General features: G+C 41.5%; 1 protein-coding gene and 1 long non-coding RNA gene across 3 annotated transcripts; one reads left to right on the top strand and one right to left on the bottom strand.

Moving 5' to 3' along the window:
- Window positions 1-11: 11 nt before the first annotated feature.
- LOC309344307 lies at window positions 12-13,782 on the top strand. Its single transcript, XR_014157678.1, has 2 exons — window positions 12-110; window positions 13,580-13,782. It is a non-coding gene; the product is annotated as an uncharacterized lncRNA (long non-coding RNA).
- Window positions 7,245-17,933, bottom strand: PXMP4 (peroxisomal membrane protein 4). 2 transcript variants are annotated; one of them, XR_014157677.1, is made up of 6 exons: window positions 17,650-17,933; window positions 15,777-15,839; window positions 14,851-15,049; window positions 13,895-14,085; window positions 9,500-9,618; window positions 7,245-7,440 (listed from the first exon to the last, which is right to left on the bottom strand). XR_014157677.1 is itself a non-coding variant. In XM_081866576.1 (4 exons), the coding sequence occupies exons 1-4, from the start codon at window positions 17,760-17,762 to the stop codon at window positions 13,816-13,818; spliced, it is 645 nt and encodes a 214-aa protein (XP_081722702.1). In that variant the 5' UTR covers window positions 17,763-17,928; the 3' UTR covers window positions 12,406-13,815. The 2 variants fall into 2 exon arrangements, 1 of the variants encoding a protein (XP_081722702.1); XM_081866576.1 differs by lacking the exons at window positions 7,245-7,440; window positions 9,500-9,618 and having other exon boundaries at window positions 12,406-14,085; window positions 17,650-17,928.
- Between the last annotated feature and the right edge of the window lie 172 nt (window positions 17,934-18,105).

Here is an 18,105-nt window from a genome sequence, read left to right as displayed (position 1 = left end):
AGACGCTGCGGCGCGGCACGTGGGAGAGGAGGCGGTGTTGCCCAGCGAGTTGTGAGGGGAACCTCGGCGACCGCGCAAGGCGCGTCAGTGGCGCTTGATGCTGCTGCAGCGTAAGTGCTTGTGTTCTAAAGGCGCATCCTTCGCTAGTTTCTCCCGCTTTCCTGCACCCCAAGTGCCCTGCGTTGTTCCAACTTCTCATTTCGCAGCGTAGCTCCTCCGACTTTTCTGTGGCCTCTGAACGCTCAGGTCGGTTCCAGGCACATTTACTCGGAAGTAACGCGCGCGCGCGCGCACACACACACACACACACACACACACGGCAAATGGGATTTTACTCTCACCTAACCTAAGGACTCCAGTGGGTTGAGAGGTGGGTTGAATTTCAGAAATAAACTGGAAAGAGAAGCTGCTGAATTGCAACTTATTACCAAACTTAAAACCATGGAGAGACTTGGTCTTAACAAAGACATTGGATTCTTATCTCATTATACATGACAAAGCCATTTTTCACCTTCTCACCCCTTGCTTTTTCCTGTAAGACCTATTGCAGTCGTCAACAGGCTCATCACAGCTATCTGCCAATCACCCATTCCCACCACCCTTCTGAGTAATACCCCTCCCCACCTTCTCACTATATAGAAGGGTCTGGTGACTTCTGTTTCAGTGTATCTGAAGAAGTGTGCATGCACACAAAAGCTCATACCTAGAACTAACTTAGTTGGTCTTTAAGGTGCTACTGGAAGGAATTTTTTTTTCTTTTATTTTGTTCTAACCTAAGGATGCATGGTGTGGCAGCGCTGCCTTTCCTGCGTGCAGCGAGTTTCCCAAGCTGCGGTCTGTGCACCATTAATTTCTGTTGACGGGAGCTGCGGCAGAGCTTCAAGGATGCATGCAGAGTCAGGCCCTCTGGCCTACCAGCCTTTTATCTCGGAATCTCAGGCTTGTGGGGGCTGGTTGTGATTGCTGAGCCTTGGCAAAGATGAAAAGGAAGTTTGCTCCTGCTAGGACTAATTCACACGAACCGAGTTAGTCCTGCTACTGAAAGCAGCTTCAAGCTCTACTGAAAGGATCTTAGAACTCATCCCCCACTGAGGCCAACCACATATTCTAACCCCCATTCCATCCTCTTCCACTTTTGTCTCTTCTGTTCCAAATATTAGTTTGCAGACTCCTTGGGGAAGGGATCTATCATATTCCAGAAGGGTAGCCATATCCAACAAATCTGAAGCTTTGGTGCTCCGTAGTGTATGCTGTGATGTGTTAGTTGGTAAGATACCACAGGATAATTTATTTACTGTCTTTGTACTGTAACTTTGTAAAGAAGTCTGCATTGATGATATTGAAGACTAATAGTGATGTTTGTTGGCCTTCAGGAAATATGCCTCTTTCCCTCACCCCCCCCCCCCAATTTCTTGCCAACTTTTACAATCCGTTTTCCCTACCAGTTTCTTGTGCCCTCAAGAACCGCTTCTGTTATGAGTGGCATGCTTCCATTGGAACCATCGTCTGGATGCAGTTAGGCAGCAGTGAAGAACCTGTTGTCCTCCAGATCTTGCTGGACTTTAAATTCCACCATCCCTGATTATTGCTCATGTTGACTGAGGCTGATGGAGTAGGTTGGTGTCCAACAACAACTGGAGGTCCACACGTTCCCTTCCTTTGTAATAGAGCATCGGACCTAGACAGTTGTCCTTTTCCCAACAAAACATGATGACTTGGGTGATTCTGTTATCTTCAATCCACACAACCCAATGATTTCACGAACACTGGAACAGTGGCTTAGAGGATGGATTAAGGTTTGCACCAGAGCTTGGTTTTCTGGACCCTCCAAAAGTTAGTATACCCTGCAGGTGTTGCCTTCTACTAAATGTGAAAATACTGTTTAAAGCACCCTGAGAGGAGTACTTGGGGTATTTGCTCCATGTTTGTAGAACTTCCACTGGATATTTCCCATAGTCTTTGAAATAATAATGATAATAATAATAATAATAATAATAAAATTTATACCTCGCCTTTTTCCCTGATGGAACTCAAGCCAACTTACAGATAAAAGTTCAGGTGCTGTAAAGTTTTCTTCTTTTATTAAGCAGTGTGAGATATATGTTTGCCCCTACATCTACATGCAGAAAGAAACTGAAGTCAATCTTGTAGCCCTGGCAAGTGAATCTGCATAATAAGTGTGTTCACCACATGCATACATTCAGTTTTTATTTAGGACATGATCCTGCTCAAGTGAAGCACATTAAATGGGAAACCTGAAAACATTCAGGGATGAGTGATTCTATATTTATATTTTGTCAAATCCAGATATATGCTGCCACTGCCAGTGGAATGGCCATTGAAACCATTATTTGCTTAGCATGGGGTAGAGAGAAAACAACATGGAACATACAAAAATAGGAGGGAAACAATAGACACTGTGTAGAAAAATCAAGTAAAGCATGTTTGAGTGCACCAGATTCAAGTTTTTAAAATACATGTTTAGATACACATTCATAAAACCACAATTCTGGGTGGATGGGAATGAGTAATTAAACAACTACAAATTCATGAGTAGCACAAGCAATGGTCTACCACCTAGGTAGGACTGTAAGATAAGGTGGCTTATGCAACACAAGTAGTTGTTGAATATAAGACTGTAATATTTTCTTTGTAATTGCATTGTACAGTATTACTATTGCAACAGTGAAAATAATGGGCCTCATTGATGTATTATATTAATACCTGTTTCTGTTTCTATTATTGTCCCCTTTGAATGTTATTTCTGGGATCACCACTGTACTGCATGTACTATGCTTTTATTTCCATGAAATAGTCACCACAGCTAGAACCCTTGTGCACGCTCACTTTGGGTTAAACCTTGTTGAAAAGGGTGGCCCTGAGTAAACATGCTAGGCTCCTGCTACACATGACAAAAAGAAAAAGAAGCAAGCCAGCATTTAAAAGATAGAACAGTAGAAGATAACAGTGGAACACCCGCAAAATATGGTCTAGATTGTGGAGGCCCTTCCATGTGCATTGTGATGATATGCCACACAAGATTCTCGCAAAAATTGAAATATAGACTCTGGTATAATAAATGGTAGAGTGTATGTCTGATGGTGAACTGGTTCTGCTTTCATGCATAAGGCCTGATTGCCCTGTAGTGCTGGGGCCCATCCTGCCATTAAGCAGAGTGGGGCAGCTGTTTCGGGTAACAGAGAGGAGGGGTGGTGGAAGCAAACTGTTCCAAGAAAAGAGCTAGGTGTGCCATGCTGCTTGCCCTATACCTGCCTGTTACCTTCATATGCAGAGGAGGGCGCTGTTCCATTGCCAGTGCTAAACTAAAGTTCATCTGCCACTTTGATTGGTTTCCGTAGGTGCCATCTTGCTTTTAATTCAGGCAGCAAAAGTTACATAGTGTTGCATATTTTGTTTCGTCTTTTTTCTTGCACGTGATAAACTAGTGTACTAGATAAAATAAAATGCAAATGTGTTAGACATGGTGGCATCCTGCATTGCTGAAGGGAATTAGTCTGGATCACTTTTGTGTTATGTAAGCCCTAAATGTCATGGGACAGTTTTCCTTCCCACCAAACCAAGGCTTTCAACATCAAATACAATTTGCCATACAACTCATGCCTGAAATGGTTTGGCTTATTCTGAAGTGTGGTACATGGTAGGTTTTTAGAGGTACGGCTCTTGTGCTTTTTACAGCTTTATGGTGAACACAAGTGCCAGCCAAAGAGCTTTTCCCAGGATGGAGACAGGAAAGGAAAAGCTTCACCTGATGGATTTCTGCATGTTATAGGCACAAAAGCCCTGCTTGGAGGGGCTCGGGAAGCAGCTTTATTAACTATCCCCTTTGTTAGCACTTGTTAGGAATTTCCTTATGAAACTGCAGGGGAGATTTTACAGGCCATCATTTCTCTTCTTCCAAAAGAAGATATGATAGCCACCTTCAAATATCTAAAGGGCTGTCACATGGAAGATGGAGCAAGCTTGTTTTCTCCTCTCTGGAGGGTAGGAACCAAACCAATGGCTTCAAGTTCCAAGAAAAGAGAATCCAAGGAACATTTTTCTGATGGTAAGAACTGTTTGATGGTGGACTGGACTCCCCTGAAAGGTGCAAGCAGAGGGAAGAAGAAGAAGAAGAAGAAGAAGAAGAAGAAGAAGAAGAAGAAGAAGAAGTAGTAGTAGTAGTAGTAGTAGTTAGGTTAGATGGCTACCTGTCAAGGATGCTCTACTTGAGATTCCTGCATTGCAGTGGACTGCATTAATGACCCTCAGACCCTTCAGACTCTACAACTCTATGACCCAGGCTAAACATAAGTTATCAGTGTATTGTGACTGCAAAAAAAGCCAATGTGATTTATGACTTCATTAATATAAAAGTAGCTGCCAAATGAGTCAGTCAGTCTTTAATGTTTTAACCATAGGTTATAACAGAAGAGTAGTCACTAGAATTGTTCAAACACACAAGCCTACAAACAGAAAGCCAATCAGATTAAACAAGAGGCTTCATGAGATTCAGTCAAATATATGAGAGTGTCTCTCTGTATATGTGTGTTTGTGTGGTGTGTTTATATATTATGCGGGGCAATTTTGTTTGCATTAAGAATGGATGAGGATCTATGTATATGTTAGTCAGATCTCGATAAGAGAGCCTAATAGGTGAAATGGTTGCATTCATAAAACAGGTTTTGCACACACTAATTAGGTTTAAAACGAAACCTGTATTTCGGCTTCTCTAGTACAGCCTCATGGTTGCCACATAAAGGTTGGAACTGTGGTTGGAAGCCTAGACTGCTTGGGGTCACTCTGCCAGCCAGAAGAAGCTAAGTTAGAACCATTCCTTTACTCCTGCAGACTGGGAATAGCAAGAGAATAATTACTCTCAGTCCTTAGCCAAAGGAGGAACCCTAGGCAAGAGTTCAACATCAATATTTTCATACATTTGAAAAGATAGTTAGAGAATGTGCTAAGTATTGAGTAACTCTTTGCTTGCGAATGCACTTCATGGGGCACTTTTGCTTTATAAAAAATATAATGCTTTAAAGCTAGGGATGAGTTAATATGTCGGTTTCAGTTTCTCATTCTTCCAATTTTCAGTTGGAATTTCTACCTGTTTTTGTTTAAAAAACCCCCAATATCCTCAAGAAAATTAATTAACATTTTAGTACAAATTTCTCCCAATATACACATTTTAGTACATGATTTTGTCTAATACACATTTTTATAAAGTGATTTCTCTTAATACAATGCATTTTTATATATAATTTTCACGAATATATGCATTACTATGCACTTTACCCTTGTATGTGCATTTTTGTATAATTACTTGCCTGGAGAACTGCACTGCAAAATTGGGAGAAGTGCCAATTTCTAAGGATGGTTGTGTTTTGTTTTGGAAAGTTTTAATTAGGTAGGTTTCCCTTTAAGTGTGAACTGAATTGAACGTCTTCCCCATCCTCACTGAAAGCTTTGTGATCAGTAAGGAGGACAGTATTTGAAAGGTAATGCTGGTGGTAGAGTGGGTTAATCATGGCGCAGTCATGAGTGCTAACCCTGGTTATTCCACCCTCTTTTTGCAGTCTTGGGGATACCACTTAGGATTCCCACCTTTACCATGGCAGATGTTTTTGCATTGTCATATGGGTAAAGCAGCTTATCTCAAAATGATGTCGAAAACTACTTCCCTGTGTCTGTGTTGACAACCCTCTTTCAATTCGCAGAGTGAGCTTTGGGCAATTTCATGAAGTCAGAAAGTGCTGGCATCTCCATGAAGATGAAGCACTATCTCTTTTAGCTTCTGGGGCAACTACTGTGCATTTCTTTCCCCTGTAGTGACTGTGTGCGGTCTATTGAGTAAACAATCCATTTTTAACAAGAAGCAACTGCTTTCAGATAAAGCTGCTTGTCCGTATTAGTAAAGGAAACATTTACATCCCTCAACCATGTTCTTTTCGCTCCTCTGTTGCATCATCTGCTTCCTCTTTGCCTTTGCTCTCATCCACACTTAGCGGCAGCAGCATAGGAGATGCATCATTGTAGTGCGATCCCGCATGGCTTTCAGGTGCGTACAAATGAGACAGCGCATGGATGGGGCTGTGTAATCCCCCACCCCCCAAATTTACAGGGTTCTGTTATTCTCACATAGCCTACAGCACTATGGAGTCACATCACAAAGACTGTGTACACCCCAGACACTTAAAGCATGACTTCCTCCATTGAATCCTGGGAACTGTAGTTTGTTAATGTGCTGGGAATTGGCTCTGTGAGAGGTAAACTACAGCTCCCAGGATTCTTTGAGGGGAAGCCGTGTGCTTTATATGCACGATATGTATGCAGCCAGAGAAAAAACTCCTGCGCCACTGTATCCTGATGTGAAAGACTCAATCTTACTAATTCCTGGCAGAGATCCTTTTGTTTCTGTATTCTATCTCCGTACTGTTGGTGCTAAAATATATATACTATGTTAAAATTGCAGAGAGAGAAAAGCTTGGTGGGTTTCATGGTTCTGGGGAACTATAGTTTGAGATAGGCATTTACCTTCCTTTAGTGGAAGGTTGCTATACTTTACAAATGCCAAATCGAATCCTAACGTTACTGTAACGGAGCAACAGTTAGACCAGATGGAAGCAGTCTGTGGTTTGATTCACGTGCCACCCCACCCCACCCCCAATCTGTGAGAAAGTAGGGCAGAGTTTTGTGGTAGTTCTGCTCCCCCCTTCCCCCATGGAGACTCTGCAGCTCTCTTAGTGTGCAGTTTTTGGACACAGCTGCTGCACCAGCTGTTCCTCCTACTGTCACAAAAGATTTTTTATTTTTTTTAGCAAGGCGATGATCCCCATTGGCAGGGAGCTCAGAAATGCCAAATGGAATTAAAAAGTTTAATTTCAAATCCGTGGAGTAAGTTTATTCAGGGTGAACAGATCCGCTTAACCCCCCCCCCCACATTCATCCCTAAGGGTAGCCAGACGTCCACCAGCCTGTCCACTTCAGGAGAACGGAGGTTGTTCCTCTTTAACATCACACAGTTCTGTTGCCTCAAAGGTGGTTAAAAATGCTGTTTAAGATAAGGTTACCAGACGTCCCCGGATTTACAAATCTGTCTCCTGAGAAAATCCATCTATTTAGTAGGAAGTTGAAAAGTGTCCCCGGATTCATTGAAAAAAAATCTGGTAACCTTAGTTTAAGAGTGCAGTGCAAATTATGCAGACCCTGGAAAGGATATCCGCACACCCAAAACATTCAGGCCTGGATTGCAACTTTCAATATTAACCTGTATTTCAATCTAACATAACAAGATGATGTACCTTCTGTTAAAGGTTGGGGAGGGGGGGACAACGACAGAGGTGACATTTACATGAACAAAGCCAATCCTTGCTAGGTACTTCTGGGGAGGGGGCTTCTTCAGAACTAACTGCCTTTACTTTTGTGCTGTTCAAGAATGTACTTCTAAAAAAGAAAAGAAGACAAGACTCGGCTTCAGTACAGCAACCCACCAGAGATACTCCCCCAGTTCACATATACACTTCTTTCCCCTGCACAAAGCCAGGGTTCCCAGTACAAAATCGAATCAGTCGTCATAACTCTGAATAGCCTACACAAGGCATGGAGGGCTCCTATGTACAGCTACAGAGTCCTGACCAATTAACTAATTTCAATTTAGTGCTGGGTGTTCAGGCTGGGCATTACTCTGTTCCTCCTAAATGGATAGAGGCATATTGGGAAAGGCCTCTCTGTTTTCTTTACCAAAGCAACAATTCAAGAGCAGCATGACCTAATGTCTGTCACCATCTCATTTTTATTTCTGTCTCTCTGCAAGCAGAAGTGAAACAAACTGGTTAGAAACCATTAAGGACAAACTGGATGTTATGTACACAGATACAGGTAACTTCCCATCATATATAGAGAGAGATAGTATAGAATGATGTAATGTTGAGTGGGGAGGCTGTTTAACCCTTCTGTGTGCTGGCTGCTTTTTCTGGCACCTCCCCTCCTTCCCCACATGGATGTCAAAATCTTTTCTGTCATGGTTGCGGTGTGTGTGCAGAGGAGAAATACAGCAAGTATGGGAAAGAGGCACACTCAAGTTTGCAGCCTCCTGAAGCTGCTTCTTACTTCAATAGGAAGAAAACGCACACAGGAGAATGTTACATACATCTGTATATAATGCTTAGTACAGCTCTTAAAATAATTCTTTGGAGATCAAAGAGATCTCTGCACAGGTTAATGTTTGAAGTACATATTTGACTTCTCTCTCGTCTTTTCTACAATGCAAAAAACATGTGCTGGGGAGCTGGGGCAAGTCAGGGATTCCCCTAATGTGTTTCTGACATATAGACAAGATGAAAGAAGATGCTGAATTACCGTATTTTTTGCACCATAACACTCACTTTTTTCCTCCTAGAAAGTAAGGGGAAATGAAATGCCTGTGCGTGTTATGGAGCGAATGCCTGCGGGTGGCGGGGGGGGGGGATCTGCTGCAGTCGTGAGCAGTGGATCCATGGTTCCCCTTCCTTCCCTTCTCCGTGGTTACAAAGCATGGATCCACATGGATCCTCAGGACTTTTGCATTGGGCTACTCCAAACTCACTGTCAGATCACATGTCTGTGGCCACAGCATGAACCACAAAAATCATATATCCACTATTTCGTTTAGAATATTTTTTTTCTTGTTTTCCTCCTCTAAAAACTATGTGCGTGTTATGGTCTGGAGCGTGTTATAGAGCGAAAAATACGGTAATTAGTACCCAACATGGATCCATAGTGTGGCACAGCTCCTTAAAATGGCTACATGCAACATGTCATTGGCCCTCAATATTCCATTGTGGCCTTTTTGTGATAGCTGTGACAATATGTTTCAGCAACTGGTTTGGCTAGGATTAGCTGGTCAGCTTTGTGAACGACAAAATTCTGAATTATTGAATGGTCATTAAATAATAATAATAATAATAATAATAATAATAATAATAATAATAATTCTATTCACAATACTTTTAAGTGCCACCCTTGCCCCTAGAACCAAGGTAGTAAAAAATACCAGGGCAGACACCAGTATACTTTCAAAATCTATATGGTTTAACCCATGACTATATTTTCTGTGATAATATGAGATACTGGATAATAGCAACATTACTTGTTTATAATTAATCATTTCCATGTTGTTAGGAAGATGAATTTAATTAAGCTGCAGTTTAATTAACAGTATAAATCATTTAGAGCAGAGGTAGACAACTTGGTCAGTGTGAAGGCCACACTGCCAACGTAGCCAGGACTTGGACAGCTGCAGCTAATATGCATATTTAATTGCTCCCCATAATTTGCATATCATTTTAATGAAGCTGGCAGATGCCAAATTACAGTTGACAGGCATGTTACACTTGTACAAGATCCTTATACTGAAATTATTATTTCTTTTAGCGTGAAAAGCTTAAGTAAACTTCGTAACATTTTGATATTACAGACTAAGGATTCTAGAAATATATGCATGTAGGCTTATTTTTAAAATCACCTTTTCTGCCCAGTATCTTAGTGATCTCCATCACATTTGCAAACTTAGCTTTACGTTCTTAAGGAACAGAAACATCTAGTCTGAATGTAAGGTGTTCTCACAAGCTGCGTGTCGGATCCCTAAAAAAAAGGTTAAAATGAGAAAAAACACATTATACAGAAGTGCATCTTAAAGCAGATATTTTGCATTTAATTTGTTTCCATATACTTCAGTATCAAACCAAAGGTGTGGCAAAGCTGTGTTGGCAGCTAGACCTTACTAACTAACAAGTTAATTTTCTACTACATTTTGTTAAAGTACATAGCAGTTTATTTGAAACAGTCTGGCCAATCTGCTACTTTAACTGTATGTTTCAATGCATCCACTATTGCCTGAAAAAACTCAAGTCAACGTTTCAGTCTGTTACAAATGTACATTCTGTTATCTTTTAGGAAATTCTGCATTGTCGCTGCCAAATACTGTATTGCACACCTAAGTCTCCAAACACTCAACAGATCTCTTTGTGTATCAGAGTCAGTGCTATTTTTCTAGAAAAAGAGGTGCTGGAACTCACCATGAACTCGCCTCCTTTGTTCTCTTATAATGGCAATGGCACCCACCTGAGAGGTGCCTGAACTGAGTTCTGGTGAGTTCCAGCTGTAAAAAAAGCCCTGGTCAGAACCCACACATTTCCAAATAATAGGATTTAAGACTTTCACCTAAGGATTCACCTAAGGAGCCCTGTCAATAGAAACCTGCACAATGATTTCGCTTGTGCAATGGGGTTTCCCCACTCCTGACATGCCCACTGAAATTGGTTCTGGTGGTTCTAGGGGTGTCAGGAGAAACCACAGAACAGAGTATGTGGGAAGAGAGAGGGGTCATTCAAGCTGGCAAACTAAATGGAACAATAAATGTTGGCGCACATTTCCCTCTGACAAAGACAAAGTTGCAGGTGTGAAGTGGCTTTTTGCTGTTTACCAATCTAAATGATTTGGAAAACAGCAGTAAGGTGCGGGGAAGCACATTCACCCACATGAAGGTGTGTTTATGTATTTCACAAAAAGGCACTTATTTCCCACTAATCCTGCCTAAGGAAATCAGAGCAGTATGCACTAAAAATAGCAAACAACGTAAACAACAAAACAGGCTCTTGGCATTGTCAAGAGGTCACTGGTTCTATTTGTTGTTCTTGTAAATATCTGTTGCAGATGTCTACAAATCAAGACCTCCAAATATATGTTAGGAAGCCTATTGTAAATAACTTTTATCAAACAAGCCAATAGTGTTATTAATGGAGGAGAAACTAGACCTTATTGTAGATCCAGGTTTTTAGAGGACTTGAATTAAGAATAAATACAGGACCATAAATACATGGGGTTTTTAACTTCTTCTTTTTTTGTAATTTGAGCTCAACATTACATTTCCCTAAACTTTTAGAATTGTGCAGCTATTTACTTATTTCAATTTCCCCCCACTCCTTGAAATAATTAAGTAGTCTGCATGGCATTTGTAGAGGTTCCTTGCACTATTTCATTACACTGTGGAAGCAGTGTTATTCAAGCACAACAGTTACAGATAGGTAGCCGTGTTGGTCTGCCATAGTCAAAACAAAAAAATTCCTTCCAGTAGCACCTTAAAGACCAACTAAGTCAGTTCTTGGTATGAGCTTTCGTGTGCATGCACACTTCATGCACACGAAAGCTCATACCAAGAACTGACTTAGTTGGTCTTTAAGGTGCTACTGGAAGGAATTTTTTTGTTTCAAGCACAACAGTTATGGCAAATCAGATTGGGATAGACATTTCCCCAGCATTGGGAACCAAGATCTCCTCTTGAACAAAACACAAAAGAGCTGAGCCTTCAATGAGAAGCCACAATTGAGCTGTTGTAAACACATATGCATGTCTGTTTTGATCTTCAGAGTGGGGATGGTTGGGACTTGCTTAATTTTGATGTGACGGGCTGCTTGGGAGGTGGATTTTCAAACCGTCTCCTTATTCCTGTTTGTGTTTCTTTCTTATTAGCATGAAAACCAAACAGAACACTTAGCTTGCCGAACAATACGATCTGGAAGGGTGAGGAATGGAACCTATGTATCCAAGAGTCTTCAGACAGACCCATTACTTCTAGTTCACTTCCCCAGCACACACTGGCATTGTTCAATCACATTAGTGGCAGAAGGGATTCGACCTCACCAATCGAGCTATAGGAACAGTGGTGGATGTTAAATGCTGTTTAAAATTATTCCAGCTACCTCCCTGGGAAATTGACTGACTTTGTAGCATAGCATTCTATCCTTACACAGCAGGACAGCAGTCTTTAAAAAGCACAGTTAATTGCCACAGACAGATATGTAAAGGGTGCTGCTGTGGTGGGACCAGAGTTTGATGTGTTTTATGGCAGTTTTGTGCTCTGAACTGCAGACAGATAAGAGACTCAGACAGTTTGCTAGAAGAGCTTAGCATTAGCGTTCTGGGGACAGGAGGGCAGCAGAAGTTATATGTAAATTAAGGAAATATATTGCAGGCACTGTTACGATTATGCTGACACTGTAGTAAGCAACAGCTACTGTACTGTCTGTTGTTTGGGGTGGGGGTGGGGGGTAGAAGATAGTGCCTTTGCATGGAAGCAACCAAATGTTGGGGAGAGACCAGAAAAGCTCAAAACATAGTTGCTGCTTAAAATATCAATGTTCTGAAGGTGTTTGGTGGGTTTGTTCTTTCATATATCTGATTTGATGGGACAGGGAATTGGGGGCGGGGGTTTGCAGGATATTTCACACATGGTAGTAAAGATTCAGGAGAAAGAAGGTGGCAGCTCACGTGCCAGATCAAGACAGATGCTCACAGATACAACCTGATACATTGGGAGCAAACAAGCAAACCACTGAAAGATGTGACAAAAGAACAAGAAGCATACACCAGTTTTGTGGCCCTATAAGTTTTTCTTTTAAAAAAACTTCTCCAACTGACAGGACTAAATAATAAACCATCACAAGTTACCAAACAATGATAAAATAAAAAATCAATGACAATACCCCAAGAAGTGAAAAAACAAAACAAAACCGTGTTCTTTACCCAGCATTTTCCCATTGCCTATGTATATTTAATTCGTAACTCAAGTGCTCCCCACCCCCCATCTTGTGCAAAACTAGCACAAAAAGAGCTGCCATTGCAAGCCCAGAGGATTAGGCTGCAATACTTTATGTCACTTTCCTATAATTGTGCTATAATCAGTGGCTTACCTTATATTTAACATTTTCTGATAAGGCAGTGTCATAAAAGCAACACCCTCAACAATCCATTGGCATCTTTGCTTCTATGACAGCAGGTGCTTGATCAGATACATTTTTATCAAAGGTCTATTTACATAGCGTTACCATATTTTGCCAACTGCAACCGCAGTTGTAAGAGTGTATAGTTGCATCCTCTGTTCCGTTCCAACTAGAAGAGGCTAGGGCCAAAGAAAACTATTCAGGTATTTATACGCCTAACAGTGAAGATGTTAAAATAGAAGCAAATCTCTCATTTGCCACTGTATCTACCCTTTCACCAATCCATCTACTCCTTTTTCTTTCGTTTCATAGCTTTCTCTAGGCTGTAAGTCTAGAGGAATGAACCTCAACTCTTTGAATAAATCTTGGCATTTATCTAAGTTGTTGATGATGAAATTTTAAAACAGGCCCTTTGCAGTGCAGATTACGTACCGTGTTTGCAGTAAAGCCTCTCTTAGTTGCTTAACTCTCCCCCCTTTTTTAGTCGTCTTCTTTTTTTAAATGCACTTTTACTGGTTTTATGTTGTTATAGGTGGTTAATGTAAGAAAGATGAATTAGCAAACATGCATATAGGAAGTAAAGTTTCCCAGTACCATATCTGCACACAAAGATCCTAACTTGAGCTTTATGTAGTATTTACTATGATGAGAATGAACCTATTTCTTCTATGGCTAATTGAGGAAGCAGTGAAGGTTGTATTGCATATATGTAGGCAGAAAGTTACCTATGGCACCTGGTATTTCAGTATTAAAGAAAATATTTTCACCCTATTTTCTCAAGTTTTAAGATCAGTGCATTTATAGTGCATTTTTTCCACCCACAGCTGAAAAGGAAACAGCCTCTTACAGACAAGAGGATCACCTTACAAAAGATTACAAAATGGTTTGCTTGGAATATGGCCTTTTCAAGCTCTAACCAGAGAAACCAGAGGCCTACACAGAACAACGTGGCCAGACCCATGTAGAGATCAACATCCAACGTTAACGATTTTCAGTGAAGTGTGGTCAAATAAAAGCATAAAAGCCCTGCTGTTGGAATGTGCCATTACTAAAAGGTCTTTCAAGACTGATTGGTAGCAGGTCTTTTGTTATATACAAGAAAGTCAGAAACATCATGCCAGACATTACTGTCATCATACAGGTAGGTCATGGATGATTGCAATGATGGCTGTAGAGTGTGTCGGTGGTACTCAAAGAGCCAGAGAACAATCCCCCAAACCAGAGCAGCAAAGAGTGGAAAGGGATCTTGTTTTGGCTCTGGGATGTAACCTTTCTCCACTGCCAGTCGGGACAAGCCAAACAGGATACGAGACAATAGGTACATGTTTATCTGTAGGGGGAAATTGTAAACAAATATTAGGCAAGGAACATATCTAGAAAGTGATTATTTCCAACAGTCCTCAATTTAGGCAATCACCAAGTTGGTTTTATGTCAAATCATTTTTTAAAAACATTATAATACTTTTGTAGTCTCTCAGCTGGGCTGTTTGTCTTTTTTAGCAACAGCGTATGATCGAGCATTGCAAAATTTAGTTGCTTGAAAAAGTAACTTGTGTGCTCAGTTGAAAGATTACTGTTTTCAAAGCTGATGCAGAGTAAACCTAGGGAGAAGCAAAAATATACCTAGAGACCCTAGTCTTTTCAAATTGGGGGGGGGGGAGTCCTCTTCCCACTGCAGCCTTCTAACTCTGTGAAACATTAAAAAATATCACTAACTGCAGCTTTCAAAGGCAAACCATTTCTCCAGGTAGAAGCAATATGTTGAGCTAGATGGGTCACTGGTGCACCAGTTAAAGCAATGCTTATATTTAATTAAAAAACCTGATCAAAACAGGCAGCTGAGAGAAGCAGAAACTGGTGATGGGACCGAATTAATAGAATTCTGAGCTAAAACAACCCTTTCCCCCATTCTATAGAGCACCTTGGAGAGTGAAAGATGCAGAAGTGTTGGGGCACTGTTATTTTATTGTCCTCAAGTTTTAACTTGAAGGGCAGTTAAATAGGAAGCAACCTGGATCACTAACATCACTTGATTTTCACTTTGCATCAAATTGGCAGCAGTATAAACCCAGAAGCACACAACGCCATCATTTACCTGGCTGTTAATATTGTTATTTTCTCCAAACACCAACCAGCCTCCAATGCAGGCTGCGAGGAAAGAGTGAAATGGGATCTTCTTTCCCTGCATTTGCGACTGTAGGGCCAACAGGCCCTTGTATGTGAATACAAAGTATGCCAGGTTTCTGGAATGAGTGTAAGTGGCACGAGCAATTGCTTTCAATTTCTCCCTTAAACTAAGAGAGAAAAAATGAAAACCTGTTATTACAGATAGTACACTCTTCAACTAAAAGAGAAGTGAATAAAAATTAACTACTAAGTTGTAACCTATGATCTACTTCAGAAAGTCACAGTGATCATTTATCCCAGTTTCAGAAAGCAATAAAATCTAAAGACAGATTAGCCAATCTATTAATAATTAAATTAATATGGGCATGAATAGGTCCCATAGTAAATGTGACAAAATGGCAGCCTAAGCCCCAATGGACACAACCAGGACTTTCTTCCCAGTAAACATGCTGTGCTGTTGGGCTGCCATTCTAAACCTGCCTTCTGAGTGCATATTCATAGGACAACACTAAACATGTCATTTGTAGCCTTTAATTAAAAATAAAGAAAATGACTATTCATTAACACCAAGAAGACATACAATACAAGTCTCCTTGTATTCTAATCTAGTTGCTCTATTCCAAAGAAATGCAGAGAGAGAAAGCATGTTCTGTTTTTTGTTGGAATGGTTTTTAGTTGTTTTTTTATAATTGTAAGATTGTATAGTTATAATTGATTCTGGGACCTTACGGTGAATAAATCTTATAAATAAATAAGGAGGATCCTGTTTCACTGGGTTCAATATGCACAGAGGACAATAGCTGTACAGTACTGAACCTTATCAAATCACATAGTCTTATAAAGAAATAATCACACACACATATATATGAAAAAGAAAGGGACTGATAAATATACCTTCCACTCCTGAAGAGAAATGTCATCACTAAAGCATGGGGGGCACGTATTTTTGCTCCATACCTGGCAAAAGGAAAGAAGATAATAAACTCTGCACACATGTACAAATGTTGTTTTGAATCAAGTTATTGATTCATTTGTCCAGTGCTTTTTTCCTTTAAAAATGTTTAGGGGTACTCTCATTTAGACTCAAGAAAACCACCATTTTATAGTTCAAATCAGGAAAAATAAATACAGTAAATGGCCAAAAGTACAAAGATTCACAAAATGTTTAGGGGTATGCGTACCTCTGCTCCCCCCCCCCCAGAAAAAAGCACTGCATTTGTCTCATTAGCCATAAAGTAATCAATTTTTCAGAGAGAACCGTTTATTTACGCCTGTATGATATGCGCAGGTATGCAGATTACACTAACGGCAGCTCAATTCACTTTACAGTGGGGATAGGTAACCTTTAGCCTTCCAGAAGTTGCTGGCCTAAAAGACTCTTGCCATCTTGTAATTCCTGGCCATCCATGCAGGCTGAGGCTGATGGCAGTTGGAGTTCAACAATACCTCAAAGACCCCAGTCCCCCTCCCTCACTTTACACGTAACGCCACTTTGCATGTAAACCTGATTTTAGAAATGTGTGTAAAGTAGAAAGCAACATGATTCGGCAACCAATCACTTTTGAGGTATTAAATATATTTCGACAGTATTAGTTTATTGGCTATGGCTTATGTTGATAGGGTTTGCCTCTTGTAGAAATAGTTTTGGATTAGCATGTTTAAGCCACACCCTGACATTTAAGAAAAAGAACATAGCAAGGGTGTGGTTTACACATACTAATCCATACGATTTCTACAACAGGAGGCATGGATTTAATATTTAATAACTCAACCTTGATTTCAGGTCACTGGAAAAACAACCATAAATCCAGGTTTTGACTTCAACTGAAGTGAAGTACAAGCAGAAAATTAAAGAGACGTGGTAAACTTATTTATTTACTACTGTTGTGGACTTTTCCTATTATTGTTTTAACTTTTTTATAAACCACTTCGATGTTCCCCCCTACAATCAAGCGGTGTATACATTTAATGGGAACCGTAATAAAATAAACAAATACCTGGCAGTCATATCTACTGTGGACTTTTCCTATTATTGTTTTAACTTTTTTATAAACCACTTCGAGGTTCCCCCCTACAATCAAGCGGTGTATACATTTAATGGGAACCGTAATAAAATAAACAAATACCTGGCAGTCATATCTACTGCCATAGGAGCCATCTCCTAGGGACCGAGGGGATCCTTTTACCCCCTCTTGAAATATTTGAGAGGGCCGCCTCCCAAAGTTGATGGTCAGTGCCATTCAAACGGGGTGCGTGCGCCTCGCCCTTGTAATCGATTATGTGGGGCGGGGCTTGCTTGCCCCTTCTCCCCAATATTTTAATTCAAGTTGGCACGCTTGTCTACTGCCACCTCGTCAAAGACGTGGCTGTCAATCCTCTCAGGGAAAGACTCGTCCACTATGAGGTACTGTAGTTAATTTTGCTTAGCACAAACCCTCGGCGATTCAAAGGCGGCCCTGCGCCAGAAAGAAAGCGAGCCTTCATTCCCACCACCACACACACACGAATCGTGTTTGTTTAACACTGACGGAGACGGCATTCCCCGTGGAAAGGGCTTTTGGGAGAGAGTCCTTTGCCCCCAGCTGGTGGTTTGCAAACTACCCGGGAGGCTTTCCCGCCCGGCCGGGGCTCGAGTCCTCCCTCAGTGCTCCCCGTTGGAGCGGCGCCCGCCCAAAGGCTCCGCCCCCGGCCGACACGGGAGCCCCTCAGCCTCCATTCCCGGTGGGTGGGGGAAAGGAGAGACCGTTCCTCTCCAGCCAGGGCTTACACTGCTCCGTTACGGAAGCCCTTGACGACGGCCAACGCCGCCTGGTATCTGCGCTGCTGCAGCAGGGAGTTGACGGTGTAGAGCAGGGTCCGCAACATCGTCTCGCCCCCCATGGCCGAAGAATCTCTCGCGCTCTCCTTCTCTCTCGCGCTCGCACAGCGATCCCGGCACTTTCGCAACCCGAGGGGACGATTTGCCAGAGCACCGAATGCATGGAAATGGAGCTTGAGCAAAGAGCGTCGGTGTGGAAAACTCAACCCACGCACTACAGTTCCGCCCAACCAAGGGAAGGGCAACGAGAAACGATAGCAGGCGCAAGCAGCTGGGGGGGGGGGAGTTTTATGGGCTTCTCTCCGTTCAGTCACTGGTCCGATTAGGGCGAACGGGGCGGTGCCGCACCAGCCTCACTTTGCCCTCAGGCAACCTTCGTTTGCCTTCATGCTTACAACCTGTCAG

The sequence above is a fragment of the Podarcis erhardii genome (genome assembly GCF_964252035.2).
Source record: "Podarcis erhardii genome assembly, chromosome: 6".
Lineage (NCBI taxonomy): Eukaryota > Metazoa > Chordata > Lepidosauria > Squamata > Lacertidae > Podarcis > Podarcis erhardii.
This window is presented reverse-complemented; position numbering and strand designations above follow the sequence as displayed.